Below are 21,929 nucleotides of genomic sequence, written 5' to 3' on the forward strand. Positions count from 1 at the left end.
GTCCTGTTGCAGCAGAAGTGGTTTAGTCCTGCTGGCCACATGACCCGGAAAGCTGTCTGTGGACAAACGCCGGCTCCCTCAGCCTGAAAGTGAGATGAGCGCTGCAACCCCATAGTCGCCTTTGACTGGACTCAACCATCCAGGGGTCCTTTACCTTACCTTTATCTTTACCCACAGCCTTTCTATAAACTCTAATGGTGCATTTCCTGATCCTTTCGTGTCTCTCAGATCCCTGATACACTACCTCCTTTGAACACCACCCCTCAGCCCTTCCCTATCTGGAGAATCCTGACCAGCCACTGTTGCTTCCTCGACAGAAGCACCTTGCCCACTTGCCTCCTCAAGAGTTGGCCTTGAGGAACAGGAAGAGGACATTAAGAGGAGGGGAAAGGTGCAGGTAAGAAGGTGGAAATTGGGTCCATGGGGAGTAACAGCCTTGATAATCTGTCCAGTTCTTGCATTGCTTGGTTGTCTGCAAACTTGTGCAGGAGCTACTATGCATTTAGCAGCTTTGCTGCCCTGCTTTTCTGTTAGCATGCTCAAAGCAAAACATATACACCAAGAACCACATGCTCATGAAATGACACAAGGCAAGCAGCCCCACAGATCCAGGAGGCAGGCCTCAGGTGTTGCTTCCCACCAGGCAGTGGTGTCCAGACACCTGTATTTAGCAAGCAGGGTGTGGGGAAGTCGCAGTGGCAATTTGTTGTTGTTGTTGTTGTGAATCTGAATACGTGCAGCTACTCACACAGAATCAATTAAGGTTTGGCAGACAGCCAGAAGGCAATCTGAAGGAGTAAGTCTGCCTGGTGATAACAGAGGCATGGAGACAGCTCCCTAATTGGTCAAGCTCTCTCAAGGAAGTGATAATTAATGGCCTACTGACTGGAATGTGTTAATTCATGAGTTCAGAGGTTCAGAGTTCTGTGTGTCAGTGTAGGAGTTGTGAGTCATGTGAGAGAGAGCTAGCAAAAGATACGTGTTCTGTTCCTGTAAATAGTCCACTGAATATAATAAACACCTAACTACAAGTTCCTGGTTCCTGCTTCGTCTATCCTGTCTGCAGCCAAGTCGCCAATTGCTTCCGTGGATTCTGCGTGTACTCTGCTAGGTCTGGCTAAGGTCCTGCAACTAGTCAGAAAGTTGCGAAACACCAAATAGGTTTTGCCAATAGTTTTGCTGGCAAAATTAAGTGCCCTGGGTAATAATTGCAGAGCACTCACTTGAATGGGTGGCCTTCATCGGTTTTCTGCACAGCCTGTAGGACTGACTTGTAGATTCTGAAGCTGATGGTGGCGGAGAGAGCCGCTAGGGCCAGGTACGCAATCACGCTGACGACGCTGAACTGGGTCAGGGAGAAGAGCAACAGCAGGACACTCCCAAACATGATGCCTGTCTGCTTGATGTCACGCCAGTATAACAGGTCAATAGCTGGGAAGAGAAAGAGCGGGGCGGAGAGGGAAGGCAAATCGTTAAAACCAGACTCTGGAATGGTGACAACGAAGCCTGCCACTGCAAATACAAGAGTAATGAGCTCTTTGGCAAAGTTGCAACTGGAGTAAATAATTACAGTTGTGTAAACAGAGCCGAACAGCCCAGCCTAGCAAAGCCAGGCTGGCTAAGTCCATTGAAATTCATTCAGTGAAGTTTACTGGTTGCCAAAATGCCTTTAACCCAGGGGTCGGCAAGGTTTACCTCGCCTGGGCCGGTTCACTCCAGCGAAGATCCCTGGATCGCGCCTGCGATTTCCGGCATCTGTGTCTGCGCAGACACGCTTTTCACCATCTGCGCATGTACAGACGTGATTTCCAGCGCCACAGAAGCGAGTCCCCGCGCTGTGCTGTGCCAGTTTAGCGCAGTGCGCAGGGACTCGCCAAGTGAGTGGCTCGGTTCAGGGGAGGCTCGTGGGCTGGTTAAATGACCCCTGTGGGCCGCTTGTGGCCCATGGGCCTTAGGTTGCCTACCCCTTCTTTAACCCTTTGCCCTTATCGATGGGCTTAAGGTGCACTTGTTTTGCTGGGGTTAGGTGGTTAGTCTGATGAATTGGAGTGTTTCCAGCCACACTTGCTCTGGACAAGTGTCTCTATAGACAGGTATCACACACACTTACACTCGTTCGGCTCATGCGCAACTGCATATAAGTGCCATGCCGGGAAACAAATAAATAGAATCATCATCAAGGGGACTGGTAAGTCCAAAGAGGACGTCAGTGAGAACAGAGGAAGCCCTGAAGAGACCAGAGGGGCTTTGTTTAGGCTGGTCAGCCTCCCTGTCTAGCAGCTGATGTGCGAGGTATCATCCAGGCTCCAGCCAGCCCCAGAGCTTCAACTCTAGATATTTTGGTCTGAATTGAAGAGAGAGCTGGAGAGCAGGGGAAATGTGGCTTTTTTTAAAGGGTGCTCCCCACTTGCCTACACAAACTACTCCTCTCTGTTCAGGGAACAAGCCCTTCTGCAACACAAATTACCAGCAGGAATATAATTCCAACATGCTTGGAGAACTGCTTCTCCTATAGCCCTGTCCCTATCCTGTAAGCTAAAGGCTAGTTAAGACTGCTCTTGGAAAATATTGGAAACTTTCGCCTGGTAGTTGGCAGCACCAGGTCTTGCCAGGGCTTTGCAGGGCTCATCACAAGCTGAGAGTTACAAAGTGCAGCCTTTCCCAGAGTTTTCCCCAAGCTATTAAGCACAAAATGGACATGTGAGTATCTGCTGAATGGGCTTTCGATTCCTATCCCCTTTTGATCCAAACAGACCCACAAGGTAGCATACATGAATCTCAGGTAACTGTAAAAGTTTAAAACAAAAATCTAAAATATGCCCAAATCTCAACAGCTATAAAATGTTGTTGCTGCTGCTTTTGTAATTCATATTATTAATTTTAAAATGGAGCAATAAGAGAAAGATTTAAAAGCCCTAGCAATACAAAAGTTTATTGTGAACCAATCTGTTGCAAATTAAATTAGAGCAACTCCCCAGTGAATTCCACAATAAGAGAGCCACCACCAAACAACCCCTGCTCCTTGTAAGCCTCAGGTGGCAATTGAATAATGAGTTTACTTAGGAATTACAACTACTACAACTACTTATTTATATGCTACCCATGTGACTGGGTTTCCCCAGCCACTCTGGGCGGCTTCCAGAAAATTATAAAACCACAGTAAAACATCACACATTTTAAATTTCCCAATGCAGGGCTGCCTTCAGAGTTCTTCTAAAAGTCAGAGAGTTGTTTATTTCCTTGACATCTGATAGGAGGTCATTCCACAGGGAGGGCGCCACCACCAAAAAGGCCCTGTGCCTGGTTCCCTGTACTCACGCAGAGCAGATTGGTTTCTACATACCGTATTTTTTGCTCTATGAGACTCACTTTTTCCCTCCTAAAAAGTAAGGGGAAATGTGTGTGCGTCTTATGGAGCAAATGCAGGCTGCGCAGCTATCACAGAAGCCAGAACAGCAAGAGGGATCACTGCTTTCGCTGTTCTGGCTTCTGGGATTCAGAATATATTTTTTCTTGTTTTCCTCCTCCAAAAACTAGGTGTGTCTTGTGGTCTGCTGCGCCTTATAAAGTGAAAAACACGGTATATAGACAAGCAAGAATCGAAGGGCACATGCAAAAACATTTGGGGACACTGTGCAGTGTGGCTTGGTGAATTCTGAGGACAGATGAAGAGCTGCATTCTTGGTCCAATGCAGGAAATCTACCACTCAGCTCACAAAAGCGTCTCGAATAGCCCAGCTTTTAAACATCTGCCTACCCAGATGACACAGCAACGCACAGATCTTCCCACCACCCGCTGTCAGAATTCTTGGCTAATTATATAATGATCCGTTAGCATTTATTTTGACTCAGAAGCTCCCGTTTTCCATCTTATCGTTGACACTTCCCCCTTTCTTCTGAAGATGCCTTTCCCTCTTTGAAGTGGGAGGGGGGATATGGCGTGCGTTTGTTTGAAGGAAGAGAAGAAAGGGGTGACTGTTAATTCAGGTGTATCAGCAAAGATCCGACAAGGAATCAAAACTTGTGGCTGGGAGGTGTATGCACAGAAGATTGGGAGGGAGAAGCTGCTGACATCATCTGCCAGCCAAATGAATGAATAATGAATAGCTTTTGTACGCCTCAAGCATCTATCCCTGTGTAGGGACTGAAGAATTTCTTATTGATGCTGGCAATTTCTCCATGTAAAGAGTTTGTTGTCATCTACCTTCTTTCATTTTTTTTTTTTTTGCCTTGCTTCATCTCCCTCTTTTATTTCCTTAGTGTCTCTGACTCAGGGAAGACCAGCGGCGCCTAGAATTCCCCAGGGAAAATTTCCTAGTCTGATTAAAGACTCTTTTCATCTTCCCCTGAAATTCCTCAGAGGTTTGTCCATGGAGGAAATGCCAAATTAGCCAAATTGGGTTTTGCTTTAGGAAAACGTGGCAAAATTCAGTGACAAATTCATGGTGTGCTAGCTGCTGCCACCCATGGAAAACCTGACTGGTCTTAAAACAGTTTTGCCTTACTTCGAAATTTCTCAAATGTTTCACCACAAATTTGTTTTGGATTTGACTTCGGGTAAAACTTCCATGTCTAATCTAGTCAGAGTTCTGTCATTAAATCCTTCGAGGCCAGGACCATGAGGTCTTTACATGCTGATTCTGTATTATTATTATTATTATTATTATTATTATTATTATTATTATTATTAATTGAATATATGCACTGGCATATATATATGGCTGACTCTGGGGTTGCAGCGCTCATCTCACTTTATTGGCCAAGGGAGCCGGCGTACAGCTTCCGGGTCATGTGGCCAGCAGGACTAAGCCACTTCTGGCGAACCAGAGCAGTGCACGGAAACACCGTTTACCTTCCCACCGGAGCGTTACCTATTTATCTACTTGCACTTTGACGTGCTTTGGAACTGCTAGGTTGGCAGGAGCAGGGACTGAACAACGGGAGCTCATCCCGTCGCGGGGATTCGAACCGCCAGCCTTCTAATCGGCAAGCCCTAGGCTCTGTGGTTTAACCCACAGCGCCATCCGCTCACTGGATCTTAATCTAAGGATGTGGGTTTGAGTCCCTCATTGGGCAAAAGATTCCTTTGGGCAAAAGAAGACCCTTGTGGTCCTTTCCAATTCTATGATTCTCTGCTTAAGCCGGAGACTTTTTAAAAAATCAAAGCCGAAAAGCTTTTGTGACCAACCTCTGCAGTCCCCAAGAGCTGTCCAGGGTCCTGAATCTGAAGACAGACCTGCTCCCCGTTACTCACTACAACATTCTGTTGCCTGCTCTTGGTTGTTTTCTGCTCTGAGCTGGTCCTCCAGATGGTTACCAACACCCTTGCCAGGAGGAGGTCTGCAGCTCACAGGGAAAACATGTGTCTTGCATGCAAAGGGTCCAAGGCATCACTGTGAGAACAGAATTCTGGATGAAATGGGCCACTGGTCTGATCCAGTGAACTCTTCTTATGTTCATGTTGAGTATCTGGCATTCCTAAATGCAGCTGGGAAATACTCCTGTCTGATACCCCTAAAGATCTGCTACTTGTCAGGGCAGATGCTTCTGAGCTAGATCAACCACAGCCTGACGTATGCCACATGTTTCTGTTGGCTTTCAAGCCAGAAGAGAGGCGGTAGGAAGCCCCATTGCACCAGCAGAAGTTCAGGCATGGCCTTCTAAGGCAGTGTTTCCCAACCTTGGGCCTCCAGCTGTTTTTGGACTGCAACTCCCATCATCCCTAGCTAGCAAGACCAGTGGTCAGGGATGATGGGAATTGTAGTTCAAAAACAGCTGGAGGCCCAAGGTTGGGAAACACTGTTCTAAGGGAAGTGAATCGCATTCACAGTGAGCCACTATGCAAGATCCACAGTGGATTTACGGTTCTTGCTTTTTTTAAGGCGGGCGGAAATCTCTGCTTGGGAGAAATAAATGAAAGCGCTTACTTATGGATGTAATGGACTTATGGATTCATTTTTTGACAGCACTACTGGAAAACAAGGGAAAGGGCTGGCTCATTAGGAGACTGATCCTGCACAAACAAGCAGATTCATCACCTGGCAAAAGATGTAGACCAAGGGGTGGCAGCAGCTCTGAGGCCAAAATGGCTGCAGCTCAGTGTCAGAGCGCCTGCTTTGCATGCAGAAGGGCCCTGGGTCAAATGTTGGCATCTCCAGGTGGGGCTGGGAATGTCCGCTGTCTGTAAACTTGGAAAGTGGCTGCCAGTCAGTGTAGACATTATTGAGCTAAATGGCCCAATGGTCTAACTCTATATACAGTGGTACCTCAGGTTACATACGCTTCAGGTTACAGACTCCGCTAACCCAGAAACGGGCCTCCGGAACAAAGTACAGTGGTACCTCGGGTTAAGTACTTAATTCGTTCCAGAGGTCTGTTCTTAACCTGAAACTATTCTTAATCTGAGGTACCACTTTGGCTAATGGGGCCTCCTGCTGCCACCGCACCGCCGAAGCACGATTTCTGTTCTTATCCTGAAGCAAAGTTCTTAACCTGAAGCACTATTTCTGGGTTAGCGGAGTCTGTAACCTGAAGCGTATGTAACCTGAAGCGTATGTAACCCGAGGTACCACTGTAAAGAGATTCCCTGTCTTCCAATGCAACAGTCTCTTGTCGCTCACTGTCATGGCCATTATTCACCAGCAAAAGATGAGGCAACTTGAATTCACATCTGAAAATTGGCACAGATCACATTAAAAATGCCTCTTATCTCATTTCCTTGATGCATACTATATGCCAGGCAGCGTTTCTTTTCTGGAACCTTCTAACAATGTCTACTAACAAGTAAAAAATAATAATTTGCAAAACAAATAATTTGAAGAGCGTATTGCTGACAACACTGAAGCAAAGAATAAATAAAAAATCTTTAAATAGCACCAGTCAACGGGGGTAGATGAAGTGTTAGGGCAGGGAAACTGCAGAGACGCCATATGATTTATATGCATCAGTCTTCAATGCAGGAGATTTTAGAAGGAGAAAACTGCATGAACATGGTTCCCTCCCCCCTCCCCCACTTTCAGGAGGGCATCTGAAGAAAGGGACCAAAATATGAAGTTCAAAGAGTAATTTACAAATTTCCCACTCACAAGTCATTGGGTCTGGACAGCATACACCAGAAAGGTTTCTAAGAGCTCAGGTGCGAAATTATTTATTTCTGAACTAGAATATGCAAGTAGTCACTTAAAACATTTTTAAAAAGAGAAACCTAAGAGGATCCAGCAAATTACACACAGCGTTTAAGCTATCTTCTCTTGCAGAGAAATGAGTAGAAAGCAATATTAAAGCTAAAGAAGAACGAACCTCTCTTTTTTGTTAACTTATTTATTGATACTTACTCACAGATATATAAAAATACATACCCAATAAAAAGTATCTAATACAATATACTAAGATAAAACTTAGTTTAAAAAAGAAGAAAGTCAGAAAGAAAGAAAAAGCAAGAAAATGACAGAACTTAAAAAAGGGAAAGGGAGAGAAAAAGGAAAGAAGGGGAAAGCTAAAGATAGAATGGAGCAAAAGGACTTTCAGCTCTTTGTCCTGCAGCTATATATAATATTCATCCCTTAAAATCCAACTATTCTATCTTCTATAAACCAGTATTTTTTTCAGTCTTCAAATTCCACTATTACAAGTTCATTTTCTCTTTCACACACAGTCCATAAGAAATTTTCAATCCTTAACAAATGCCAGTAATGATTTTTCTCTAATTGAACATGTCTCTAATGAAAGAAGAACAAGCCTTGCTGTGAAAGAAGCAGCATGGCTTCTGCAAAGAGAGGTAACACTTCAACAACCCCTTGGCAGTCATTCAGCATCAACATAGGGGTAATCTGGTAGACATGTGCTTTAAATATGTGGTGTGTTCCACAACTAGTTCAACACAAACACCAACGTTAACAAGAGACAACTTCACAAAGGTCCAATTCTATGCTATGGCTTGTTAGGGAAGGAATGTACAATAAAACTGCAGGTACAGTGGTGCCTCGCAAGACGAAATTAATCCGCTCCGCGAGTCTCTTCATCTTGCGGTTTTTTTGTCTTGCGAAGCACGGCTATTAGCGGCTTAGCGGCTATTAACAGCTTAGCGGCTTAGTGGCTTTAAGAAAAAGGAAACAAACTCGCAAGAACTCGCAAGACGTTTCGCCTTGCGAAGCAAGCCCATAGGGAAATTCGTCTTGCGGAACGACTCAAAAAACGGAAAACCCTTTCGTCTAGCGAGGCATTCGTCTTGCGGGGCACCACTGTATCATAAAGGTTATCACCATAGCTATGTTTGCAACATTATGCATTGCTCTTAGTCACTCAATCTTGAAAACAGGACCATAGAGAAAGTGGTGAAGAAAATGATCAGGGGATTGGAGAAATTTACCTGTGAGGACAGGTTAAAGCATTTAGGACTTCTGAATTGGATGAAAAGGATGGCGAAGGGAAGGATTATGCGGGAGGTTTATAAAATTATTCAGGGTCTGGAGAAGGTAGATAGAGAGAAGCTTTTCTCCCTTGATTGTAAGAGTAGAAATTGGGATTTATCCAGTGATGTAGACTGGACGAGTAAGGACATGGCAGAAGACAGCACCTTCCTAATCCAAATGCATAATTGACCTATGAAATTTGCTGGCAATGGCACTGTGTTACAAGACCTTAAATGAGAATTAGATGGCCCTCAACACAGGACATGTGGAATTTTTCAGCTTTCAAATTCCAAAAATGAGGGGTGCTAAAAAGTTGCAACATGACTTGGCAATTCGAAAGATATTTAAGTTAAATTAATACAATTTAGTATTGCTTGGTAAATTAAGTGTATATAAAATTGCATAGAAATCCTTAAAAAACGATTGCCAAGTACTTGCAGTTATATTATCATATTTATTATTACTATTACTTATCATTATTTATCATTTTCAGAAAGTAAAATTAAAAATACTTGGTTTTCTGAAAGCAGCTTCATCAAATGTAAATAACAAAATAACAGATTTGAATTCTTCACACCCAAAAATGTATTTTAAAGACCCCTCAATGAAGAAATGTGCAGAAATGAAGTTTCCTTTCCCTAAAATGATACAGCATAAGCCAGGGGTGGGAACGCTTTTCAGCCCAAGAACTTCACTCCCTTCTGAGCAACCATGTGATGGGCACATGGCAGTGGTGGGCGGGGCCAGAGGCAAGTGCCCTGGGGAGAAGGGGCGTGGCCTTGGAGCACCCCACAAGTCAGACAGAGAGGACCACAGGGCTGCATTTTGCCCCTGACCCTGAGGTCCCCCACCTCTAACATAAGCTGTGATTGCTAAATGAACCATGTTAGGAGGCAGTACATACATATATATTTATCGCTATATGAATATCACCTCCTGTGCTGCCTTCAAGCCCTTTCCTTAACAGCACTCTTGGAAATAAGATTCAGGATCAGACAGACCCTTCGGCTCATCCAACAGGGTTTTCTGGACATGTGCTTAGCAATATCAAAAAGCCTTGTTTTGGACCAGTGTTGTGGTGCCAGAACTGATTTACCTCACAGGAGACTCTGACATCTGAAAAAAACACACGTTTTTAAGTACCCGTATTGGTACTGACACACAGTCAACACTGTTGTTGTTTGCCCCACCCCACCCCCAACCCTCATTGGCAAAATTTACACTGTAAGCTCCATGGGGCAGAGACCTGCCCGTTTGCTTTCTGCTATTGATACGTACATTGATGGCACTACATAACCAAATCACCTTCCTCATCCTGATCTCGTCCAGCCTCTTGCAACACATGAGGTGAAGGATCATCATATTACCAGGTACCAGGCACCATACTATATACTTCGGAAAAAAGTCTGATTTCTACAGTACCCACAATCCTTCACCTAAAATGAGGAATTGTTCATCATTCTGATGAGGAATCGGCCATTTTAAACACATCACAAGCACAAAAGAACTTGGTGCTCTTAGAAAGGCAATGGGTTGGATCCCAAAGGCTACTACAAAGGGTCTCATATGTTGGAAAAGAATACAATATACAAACACTGCCCCTCCCTCCTGGGGAACATTTAGACATCATGCCAAATCATGGTTTCTAAAACCATAGTTTGGAGAACGAATTAAGTTCTTAACCCGAGGTACCACTGTATTCGGTTTACGAACTCCGCAAAACCAGAAGTAGTGTCCCGGTTTGCGAACTTTATCTCGGTCTAAGAACGGAATCCAAACGGTGGAAGGGCACCGGTGGCAGGAGGCCTCATTAGGGAAAGTATGCCTCGGTTTAAGAACGGTTTCGGTTTAAGAACAGACTTCCAGAACTGATTAAGTTCATAAACCGAGGTACCACTGTATATACACCATGGCTTGGGAGGGCTGCCACCCAAGAAATTAAACCATGGCTTGAAGCTGGTTTTCAAACCCAGTTTAAGTGGGATTTGCTGTTATGTCTGAATCCACAAACCATTAGGAAGCCACAGAACTGTGGCTTCTCTTCATGAGGCTGTTGTGTCATGGAGACGGGGAATTGTTCTGCCTTAAGAGGCTGCAGTTGCACCATGGAGACAAGGCTGAACTTACGAACCTGAGCGCTGAGCCGAAGGAAAATGATAGCAAACGAACAAAACCCTGCTCTGTCTCATGTACAGCAGGAAGGTCAAACCATTGTGTGGGCTCTTCAACTGTGGTTAACGAAAACCACAGTTTGAGGTGGAGCTTGAACTAAGTAGGGGAGTTTTAATAATGGTCATTTTATCTTTTATAAACAGCTGCCTCCTATTTCTAGAGGAGGGTGAGTTAATACACCTACATTTTAATGATTTTAACAAGCAAGGAAGATGGAACTTAGCCCATCTACAGATGGATACCTATAGGAAGGAATGGAGAAAATGGCAGACCCTTCTACTTAGAAACGGGAGGTTAGAGGCACAGCAGAAATTTCACAGAGGGCCCAGAAACAGGGCCAAACACAGGGCACAGAAGAAGAGTTGCTACAAACCAAGAAGAAGAAGAAGAAGAAGAGGAGGAGGAGGAGGAGGAGGAGGAGGAGGAGGAGTTTGGATTTGATATCCCGCCTTTCACTCCCCTTCAGGAGTCTCAAAGCGGCTAACATTCTCCTTTCCCTTCCTCCCCCACAACAAACACTCTGTGAGGTGAGTGGGGCTGAGAGACTTCAAAGAAGTGTGACTAGCCCAAGTTCACCCAGCAGTTGCATGTGGAGGAGCAGAGACACGAACCCGGTTCCCCAGATTATGAGACTACCACTCTTAACCACTACACCATGCTGGCTCTCCAGACTGTGCTGGAAAGTTCTGGCAACACAGCCCACAAGGCAGAGGAGCAATTGACTAACAATAAGGTAACAAAATGTAGGGTTCTGCACTCAGGCAGGAAGAACCAGCTGCACAAATATAAGATGGGGGACACCTAGCGTGCCAGTAGTACATGTGAAAAGAATGTAGGGGTCTTAATAGACCACAAGCTTAACATGAGTCAACATGTGATGCAGCAGCAAAAAAAAGCGAAAGCTATTCTAGGCTGCATCAACGTAAGTATGGTGTCCTGATTTAGGGAAATAATAGTACCGCTCTATTCTGTCGTGGTCAGATCAAACTTGGAATACTGTGTCCAGTTCTGGGCGCCACAATTTAAGAAGGCTATTGACAAACTGGAACATGTGTAGAGGAGGGCGACCAAGATGATCAAGGGTCTGGAAACCAAGCCTTATGAAGAATGGTTGAGGGAGTTGGGTATGGAATTTAGCCAGGAAAAGAGGAGACTGAAAGGAGATAGAATAGCCAACCACAAACTTCAGCTTTTCTCATGGATTCAAGTCACAAGGAAGGAGATTCTGAATAAACACCAGGAAGAGCTTTCTGACTTTAAGAGCTGTTTGACAGTGGAATGGACTCCTTCAAGAGGTTGTGGACTCTCCTTCCTTGGAGGTTTTGAAGCAGAGGTTGGATGGTCATCTATCATGGATGCTTTAGCTGAGATTCCTGCATTGCTGGGGGTCGGACTAGATGACCCCCGGGGTTCCTTCCATCTCTATGATTCTATGAACAGCAATCATAAACACATTTACCGTGTTTACTTGAATGTAATGTGCACCCTTTTTGGCCAAATTACATCGTGAAAATGAGGGTGCACATTAGATTTGATGGCGCCAGCAAGTACTTTGTTGGTTTCAAGGTTTTGAAAATCGAGGTGTGCATTAGATTCGCGTAAATACGGTATTTAGCATTGAATCCTTCTGTAAAAGCTCAATATTTTACACAAATAGTAGCATAAAGACAGTGCTTCCAGAGAGATTTTATTTGTTTTCATCATTATTTTTATTACGTATTTTGTGTTTTTTATATTGCAGTTTTATGTTGTGAACTGCCCTGAGATCTACGGATGACAGGCTGTATATATACAAATGTAATTATTATTATTATTATTATTATTATTATTATTATTATTATTATTATTATTATTTCTTCTTTGGTGATCACTCGTAGCCGAGTAAGATCGCCTTCCATAAACACGGTTTTAATGGGTTTTGGGTTGGGTTTTTGGAAGACGCCTGTGGGTGAATTTGTTTTAAGTGTGTAGATCAGTGCACGGTGACCAACGCACAGTCTTTGCAGCAGGGCTCTGTTCCGATGGCATGAAGTATTATTATTATTACGGGTGGGATTCAAGCACATACCAGCAAACTGAAGTTGTGCAACGGACGTTTACTGCTGGTCTTGTGCAACAAAGTCCCAACATCAGACTTTTCGTGACACCGTAAATACCTTTCCGAATTCTCAAAGCTGGGAGAGTCAACTATGGAAGAAGCCAAGCCTGTTGGCCTTGTGAGTGCCCGGATGGGGAGACCCCTGGGAAGCCGTGTAAGCAGCTCTGGACTTGCTAAGGGAACAGAATAGGATGCAAGAATTACCAATGAATAAAATGACCAAAGGCGGAAAGGAAGCACCACCATAAGAACAAAAGAAGAAGAGTCCTGCTGGAACAGGCCAACTACTCATCCAGTCCAGCATCCTGTTCTCACAGGGGCCAACCAGATACCTGTGGGAAACCAGGGAGCAGGATTCAAGTGCAATAACAACTCTCCCCTCCTGTGGCGTCCAGCAACCGCTGTTCGGAATCATTGCTGCCTCTAACTGTGGAAGCAAGCACAGCCCTTATGGGTAATAGCCATCAACAGTCCTCTTCTCCATGAAATCAGTCTAATCTTACGGTCTTCAAATAAAAACATCTTGGAGATCCCAGGCCACAGAGAAGTTAGGCTGGCCTCAACTAGAGCCAGGGCCTTTTCGGCTGTGGCTCCGATCTGGTGGAACACTCTGTCACAAGAGACCAGGGCCCTGCGGGACTTGACATCTTTCCGCAGGGCCTGCAAGACAGAGCTGTTCCACCAGGCCTTTGGCCAGGGCACAGCCTGACTCCCTCCTTCGGCAATCTTCGCGGAGCTCTGGCCCAATGGTTGCCAGTGGCTTGAATTAACTAATTTTATAATGAATGATTTTAGAATGTTGTTTATGTAGTACTTTTGTACTGTTTTATTGTTGTTAGCCGCCCTGAGCCCGGCTTCGGCTGGGGAGGGCGGGATATAAATAAAATTTATTATTATTATTATTATTATTAATCCTCTTCTAAAGCCCTCCAAGTTGGTGGCCATCACTGCCTGCTGTGGGAGGGAGTGCCACAGTTTAACTATGCGTTATGTTTATGCAAAGGACATGGGTGGCGCTGTGGGTTAAACCTACAAAGCCTAGGACTTGCCAATCAGAAGGTTGGTGGTTCGAATCCCCCGTGATGGGCTTGCTCGGTCCCTGCTCCTGCCAACCTAGCAGTTCTAAAGCACATCAAAGTGCAAGTAGATAAATAGGTACCACTCTGGCGGGAAGGTAAACGGCGTTTTCGTGTGCTGCTCTGGTTCGCCAGAAGCGGCTTAGTCATGCTGGCCACATGACCCGGAAGCTTTACGCCAGCTCCCTCAGCCAGTAAAGCGAGATGAGCGCCACAACCCCAGAGTCAGTCACAACTGGACCTAATGGCCATGGGTCCCTTTACCTTTACCTATGTCTATGCAAGATAGGGATGGGGAACACGCGGTCCTCCAGTTGTTGCTGGATTCCCACCAGTAATATTAATACAGGCCAGGTGTGAGGAACCTGGTGCCCTCCATCTCTCTCTGAGCTGTCGCTCCCTATTGAACATGTTTTGTGGTGCTGATGGGAGAGCCAAGAACATCTGGAGGGCCACAGGTACGGATGAGCGGAGCTGTCACTTTCAGCTTCTCATTTTTCCAACCTTCAGGTCTGTTCTCCACATCAGTCTGCGAATCTTGCTTGAAAAATGCCCTTGTGAAGATCCATCAGCATTTCAATGCGAATTTCTCCTCTGCGCATGTTCGTATGCAAATTTGCTTAACATATACTTTTTTTTGGCAGAGCAATTTTCCCTAATATGATGCAGTATTGCATGCTGTTTTTCACAGGTATGTGCATGTTTACGCACAACCTCCTCTATTACTTGGCTGGAGAACCACACTGCAAAAATTCAGGGCGGAAAAAAGAAGCCTGGGTGTGCTTTGTCTCTCGTACTGCTTCAAAAATTGTGAATTGGGTAGGATTGCAAGGTGAATCGACTCTCTCCCCTTCTATAGCTTCAGGTTCCCCATCTACGCTCCATGCCCACAAACCCACCAGAAGAAATCTGGTTTGCAGAGTGAGGAAAATGAGCATCATAACTTGACAAAGGTAAAAATAAAGCCTCTCTGCACATTACATTTTTTTAGGTAAATGTAACTTATGAATTGCTCTGCAAGGTGTTGCAAATCATGTTATCAAACAGGCACATTCGCAAGAAAGCCAGGATTGGCCCCCTCTTGAGGTGTGCTTTTACGGCAAACCATCTTGGCTGTGAGCCCTGGAAGACCTGCTCCCTGACTTACAGGCCTTTCCCCCCTACCTGGCCTGGGAGGGTGGGGTCCGGACTGACTCCAGCTACAAAAGCCAAGGCTGCTGAAGAGGCCAGAGACCATCTTGGCTGCCTCCTAGTGCAGACTCAGGTCACTGAGCCTGAGCTTCCACAGCCGCCATTGGCAGGATTGGCGGCAAAGTTAACAAAGGAAAAAAATTATCTTAAGCATTTTGAAAGAAAACATTGCTAAGGTCAAATATAACATGCACATTTAAAACAGAATAATTAGCAAGAGAATAAAATATGATCACAAGCACAGAACATCTCTATTGCTGTTGCTGCGTTAAATGTGCATTCTGTTGTTGACCTCCTTTGTAACGTTTTGAAATCTTCAAGACAATATTTTAGTTTCCTGATAATTAAGTTGCTTTATATCTGAGCTTCTTGAGGAATGTTTTATTCTGGATCACTTTATTTGATGTTTTAATGTAGGTTGTACACTGCTTTAATGTATTTTTCTTAAAAATATAAATCAGTATAGAAATGAAATGGAGAAGAATAGTAGGCAGAAGAAGAAACTCAGATTTGTTTCTGTGGGAATAGGTGAAACAGCCCTCTAACCCCCCCCCCTCAATTTTGAAGCCCACTCTAGATTTCTGCCATGGTGTTCTTCAGCCAATTTCAATCACCACATGATGTTTACAAAAAGCATGTGGTAAGGCTGTGGTAAGGCTGTGCATTCTAAAGCTCGTTTAGTTGATCAGCTTTTGCCTGAAACCTTTGCATACGAAAATGCTGTTATGATTGAGAAGCCTAGTTTGCTGGTCATTTTTAAACCCACAATATTTTTTGCTCAGTCCATATATTCATCCACCTCTCAAGGCACCATTCTATTTCCTTTTCAGTCTAACCCCCATATTGGTGTCTAATTCCCTCTTATGATTTTCACACGTTTCTATTAAATGACCAAAAACAAGGGAAAATGTCCAGACTTTCTTAGGAAATCAAAATTTCTTTTTTTCCTCCTCCCAATGGTGATCTGTATCCCCCCCTCCAATATAACAACTCACTAATATGGCTTTTAGAGTGTTACACCTGCAGATTACATGGCTTATTCAGAAATAATTTTATCACACTTGCCCTACCTGCAATAAGCAAATACTGAGGATTTGTTCCAGCTCTGTAGATTTCTATTGCAATATGGGCTGTGGCGTTCCAGTCTATTTTAAGCAATATTTGCTATTGATTTCAAAACAGATGAGGTGGAAATAAATGACAACATATGACATCTATGGCAGTAGATTTTTTTTTAAAAAAGAGAGACATGTTTTCTACAAACAACCCACAAATTTGACTTTAAGACTGCAATCCTATACACTTACGTGGGAGTAAACCTCATTGACTTCAACAGGGCTTACTTCTGAGCAGATATGCACAGCATTGTGTCATGTGAAGGTTAATTCAACAGCTTCACTTAGCAAACACATCTTTCCCCCAAAAAGTTAGTGGATGGAAGATTCTATCTTACAATTCATCAGAATAATAATAATAATAATAATAATAATACCGGGGTATTTTCATTCCTGCAAACACATCTGTCTTTTTGAAATCTTAGCCTTCAAATCTTCTTACAAGATCAGATGATACTATAGACCATCTGATAAATGGTAGGAACATCTATTTTACATTCTATATAGAAGAATCGTTTTGAAAAATTTGGAATCTTTGAGCCAGATTCCATTAAGGAATTTCAATTTCAACACACCCTGTTCATATCTCATTCGTCAAAGCAACAACATCCCAATTCAACAAAGGACTGTCAAATCACATTTGAGTTAACAAGGCGGTCGGTTTTCTTTTTCTTTTTTGCGGTGTTCTGAAATTACATCTGAATAGACACACGTACACACACACACACACACACACACACACACACACACACACAGGCCCTTTCAGTTAGACACAGCTTGAATGTAAACCTCACACTCCAGGGGAACACAAACAATGCTGTTTCTACACTGATGGGGAAGATGTGCTTTGGCAAAATGAAGGAGCATTTCAAAATGAAGAAAGGTGACAAAACAAAAGGTTGCTAAAATGCGTAACAGATCGCTGTGCAGGGAAACAGAGTTGTTTCTCCCGCCACAACAAAGGAAGGTTGCAAAGAGCCACAAAGTCTGCATAAAAATGGCTGAAAAGCAGTGTTAAGGCAAGGAGAAGGTAGACTGCCACACCCAGTGGGACAGCGTTCAAAATAAATCTCTTGTCACGGAAGGGTAGCACCTTATTCGCTTGCCTTCCTTTCCTCAACAGATGACCACGACCGTGAACTATTTTGGGAATATGATGGGCTTTAAATAAAAAAATAGAGGTAATGGTTTATTTCGGTGGCACACTGAGATTTCGAAAAGCCCAAGTCCTTGGCTCTGGGAAAAACCAAAGTTAGGTGATAAGAAAAGGCAGTAAGATGGCTTGAGCAACGAGCTCTCAATACCAAGTTGAGTTGCAATGGTCTCACCAGAGCTAACACAATGGGTGTGTCCCTTGACAAAAGCAAAACAAAACCGATGCACTAAGCTCTTTCCAAAACACAGCCACCACAGAGCAGTCGAAACCGGAGACAGAAACATCCCCCCCCCCCTTCCAGGTTCCTGATCGCCTCTCCCAAGCACTTGGCTGAGCGATCGCGCTAATTTAAGGGCAGCCGTACTCAAAACCCAGCAATAGGCAAGACGAAGCTTCTCAGCGAGAAGGAAAGCTGATGTTGCATTTAAATAATAATAATGGAAACACATGGGAGTGGGGAATAAAAGACCCTGCTAAAAGACCACCGCCAGCCTGGGATGCCTCTCTCGTTTCTGTTCTCAAGACAGCAGTTAATTCCAAACGGAAATGTGTAGAAAACATTAAAAGCATGCAAGGGCCCTGGAGATGTTGGTGGTAAAGCAGCCGTAGTAATAATAATAATGGGATGCAAAACACACGCATACTCTCCGCGACGAGTCTCCCCCATGCAATCTTTTTCAGGCATGCAAAGAGGAAGGAAAAAAACCGGAGCAGAAGAATTGTGTAAAAATATACCCTGGCCTTTCCAATTGCTCCAGAGGCATTCCATCTTCGTAGAATCGGCGCTGGCTTGCATCTTGCTTGGGGAGAGGAAGGGAATGGCTGGGTACCTTTCCTTCGGCTCAGAGTCAGGTGCTAGCTTTTCCTACCACTCAAGCATTCCAAGGCAGGAAGAGGTGAGTGGGTTTCGGCACGGCTGCCGCTGCTGCTGCTGCTGCTGCCGCTGCTTCTCTCTCTCTCTCTCTCTCTCTCTCTCTCTCTCTCTCTCTCCCCCCCCTGCCCTTGCACTGGCTACGGAGGGATGCTGTTAAGCAGAACAGAGGAAGATGGGGGGAGGGCACAGTGTAAGCGCTGCAGTCGCCACTGCAGCAAATCAGCAAAAAGGATGCTGCGATTGCCCTGGGGACCAGTCTCTTTTGTAAAAAAAAAAAAAGGGGGGGGAGAAAAAGATGCTGCAGTTGCTTTGCAAGTAATACTAATGATGGTGATTTGTTTTTATTTTATTTTTTTGTAAGAGGAGACGCTTAATGATGTTAAGCTGGCAGAACGGTTAACCAAACCTGACAGCGAAGGAACAAAAACAAATTGGGTGTGGATGGGGAAAGGGGGGAGAAGAGGGAGAAATGGTGGGGAGGGGGAGAGGGCGAGAGAGAGAGAATAAGGGTGTGGCTTGCTATGTGTTTACAGCCAGCAGACACTCGGCCTCTTCCAGAAATTTCTTGATAATTTCAAGAAATCCAGTGTTTTTCTTGGGATTTGTATGGCAAAGGCTGCCGGTTCTGCCGCTCCTCTCCAGCCCATCTGGTCTCTCCTAATCCTGCTTTCCCAGACATATATGCCAACACCACCACTGGACGGCAGGGTAGGAAGCAAAGATCAAGATCCAGCACTAAATCACAAATTGTGTTTTACTGTGCATGGCAGAGAGTCTTAGGTTACATTTGCCATGCTCACTGGCACCCTTCCAGCATAATCCATACTGGGAATATGTATGTAAAACCAGCAAAATCAACCCACTGCCACCATCCAACAGACCTCACACAACTAGGCACAGAGATGAATGGAGGTTTGGTTTTCCATGCAATCGTAGCCAATTCGCACTTTTTGAATCAATATGCAAACGAAAACACAGGGTCGTGGTTCGAAATTTGCACTATTCCGAATTTTGCAACACCAAGTAATGTGTGCAAAAATGCACACATTAAAGAAAAGAGCGTATAAAATACATTCCGTTAGGGGAAATAGCTTGCAAAAAAATCTGTACAGCAGGCAAAACTGCACACAAACGTGCGTATATGGAAAGGTCTGCACTATGGCGCTAAATAATTTTTCAGGACCTTTCCGAATGAAATCACAACCTGATGCAGAAATGTGGAAAGCCAAGCTTAAGAATGGAAAAGTGAGACACTGACAGAAATCGACAGGATCACCCAGAATCACCCACACAGCCACAGCTCACATCTGTCTTGTGTTAGGCACCGGTAGTGTGCTCCAGAGGTTAGATGGACTGTTGGGTTTCAGGACCACTTCACAGGCCCGTCTCTGACATGGAGATTTCTCCCATGCCACCTAATACAAGGATAGTAATCTGGGTACCCATAAGTAACATCTGGCTTTCTCCATCCCCTTCTGCGATTGGGTAGAAGAGCAAGGTTCCCCTTCTGAACTAGAGGCTCCCCCAGAGGCATATTCACTAGGGAAATGAGATATCATTGGAACATAAGCTGTTCTTAAACCAAGGTAATACCGCTGTATTAAAAACACGAGAAAACATCAAACATTAAAACTTCCCTAAACAGGGCTGCCATCAGATGTCTTCTAAAAGTCAGATAGTTGTTTATTTCCTTGACATCTGGAGGGAACGCGTTCCACAGGGCAGCCGCCACCACCGAGAAGGCCCTCTGCCTGGTTCCCTGTTCTCGCAGTGAGGGAACCGCCAGAAGGCCCTCGGAGCTGGACCTCAGTGTCCGGGCTGGACGATGGGGGTGGAGACGCTCCTTCAGATATACTGGACCGAGGCCGTTTAGGGCTTTAAAGGTCAGCACCAACACTTTGCTTTGTGCTCAGAAACGTTTTTTTGGAAACCAGACATCCAACACGGCTTACGCAGCTTCCAATTGGCTGCAGGAGCTTCCTGCAGCCAACTGAAAACAACGCCTTGGTTTCTGAATGTTTTCGAAGTCAAAGGGACTTCCGGAATGGATTCCGTTCAAGTTCCAAGGTGCCACTGTACATAACTAAAATAAAAACAAGAACAGCTCAATAATTCCCCCACCCCCCAACACATTTTAAAAGGGCATTGGATGTCAATCAGCCAAAAGACCTGGTTGAAGAGAAACATTTTTGTCTGGCGCCTAAAGGTGTATAATGAAGGCGCCAGCTGAACCTCCCTAGGGAGAGCATTCCACAAACAGGAAGCCACTGCAGAAAAGGCCCGTTCTCATGTTGCCTCTCTCTGGACCGCTCATGGAGGAGGCACTTGAAGGGCTTCCAAGAATGATCTCAGGGTCTGGGTAGGTTCATATGGAGAGAGGCGGACCTTGAGGTTCTTGGGCTTACTCCCAGGTGAGGTTAGGATCATAGCCATAGTCCTCATTCCCCACTTTAAGGAAGCTCTGAGTAGATGTAAGGACATTTGCCCAAAATCTTCTTTCCCCACTCCAACCGTAATCTCCTTGACAACAGGGGCCTGTCAGTATGGCACAAAGCACAATGACAGCGTGTGGTGGAAATAACAACAACAACAAAATTAGAAAAAGGCTATCAGTGACGTAGGGAGTGATTGCTGCGTGCTTTTCGCTCTGTGTACAGGGGACCAGGCTTCCAGTTGAGTGTATGGGTGCCTCCAGACTGGCATTCCTTTGCAGGAAAGATTCAAGCACATGGCATAGATTCAGCTTTGTGTAGATTAAAGCACTATTTTCCCCTAGCGCAACAAATCCACTTTAAAAAAGAAACAGGCTTTTGTTCTGGTTAGGAAAGTTGGAGGAAAACGCACTGGGAAGTGCAGAATAAGCGACTGATGAAGATTTGCAAACATCCCACAAGCAAATTAGTATGAATGCGGGATGAATGCTTATTGGCATTTCCTGTCCCTGCAAACAAACAAAAAGTGCTCGATGAAGACTCTTGCCCTTCCAGCCCAATGGGGTTCTTTTTGGTATGATTTTTCTGTAACTTGCCATTGACACAACCGTAGAGCACAAGTGGTAGATTTTATACTGGACACATCACCCCACTTTATTAGTTGTTTGGCAATGCCTCCCCAATGTTTCTGCATTGCTGCCATCTGGAGGGGGCACCCTTGTACTATAGTACAACAAATATGGGATGAAAAACATACACACACCCTGGAACATTTGTGGTGTAAAAATTTACAGGGTTTCAGCAGGAAGCTCTGGGACTGATTGGAAACAAAGCAGTATGTCTACCCCAGGGGACAGCAAACTTTTTCAGCAGGGAGCCAGTCCCCTGTCCCTCAGACCTTGTGGGGGGGCCGGACTATATTCTGAAGGGGAAAAAATGAACGAATTCCTATGTCCCACAAATAACCCAGAGGTGTGCTTTAAATAAAAGCACACATTCTACTCATGTAAAAATATGGCAATTCCCGGACTGTCCACGGGCCGGATTTAGAAGGCGACTGGGCCGGATCCAGCCCCCAGGCCTTAGTTTGCCTACCCATGGTCTACCCTGAAACTTTTACAGGCAATTGAAAGCAGGATTGTGTCTAACTGCCCCACTATCATCATGAGAACAAATCACCATGGATGCACAATAAAATGGACGCATGGAAGGACCCTCCAGATAAGCTTTGTGCAAGCAAATGCTCAATAAGCAGGTCGTCTGGAAGAGCCCCAAGTGGAGCAAAACAGCAACAGCAGCAAAATCAGAAGAAACCAACTCATTAATTCCTTCACTCATCTGGGATCGGTAACACACCTCCCCAACTCTGAGATTAATCACAATGTGAAATAAGCAGAACGGCGA

General features: G+C 44.7%; 1 protein-coding gene and 1 long non-coding RNA gene across 5 annotated transcripts in view; both read right to left on the minus strand.

Moving 5' to 3' along the window:
• The window catches only part of LOC144325941 (uncharacterized), a 151,706-nt gene that overhangs the window by 16,447 nt on the left and 113,330 nt on the right, over positions 1-21,929 (minus strand). The window lies entirely within an intron of this gene.
• The window catches only part of RTN1 (reticulon 1), a 126,440-nt gene that overhangs the window by 13,354 nt on the left and 91,157 nt on the right, over positions 1-21,929 (minus strand). For 3 of the 4 annotated variants that reach the window (XR_013391097.1, XM_028736861.2, XM_028736779.2), the window contains exon 4: positions 1,224-1,431. Coding sequence is in view for 3 of the 4 variants with exons in the window: in XM_028736861.2 (XP_028592694.2) it covers positions 1,224-1,431 (208 nt within the window). In the remaining variant the exon portion in view is untranslated. Of the gene's footprint in view, positions 1-1,223; positions 1,432-17,954; positions 18,188-21,929 lie in introns of those variants that run through there. The other variant, XM_028737034.2, reaches the window with a different exon arrangement.

The sequence above is a fragment of the Podarcis muralis genome, chromosome 1 (assembly GCF_964188315.1).
Source record: "Podarcis muralis chromosome 1, rPodMur119.hap1.1, whole genome shotgun sequence".
In the NCBI taxonomy this organism is placed as follows: domain Eukaryota; kingdom Metazoa; phylum Chordata; class Lepidosauria; order Squamata; family Lacertidae; genus Podarcis; species Podarcis muralis.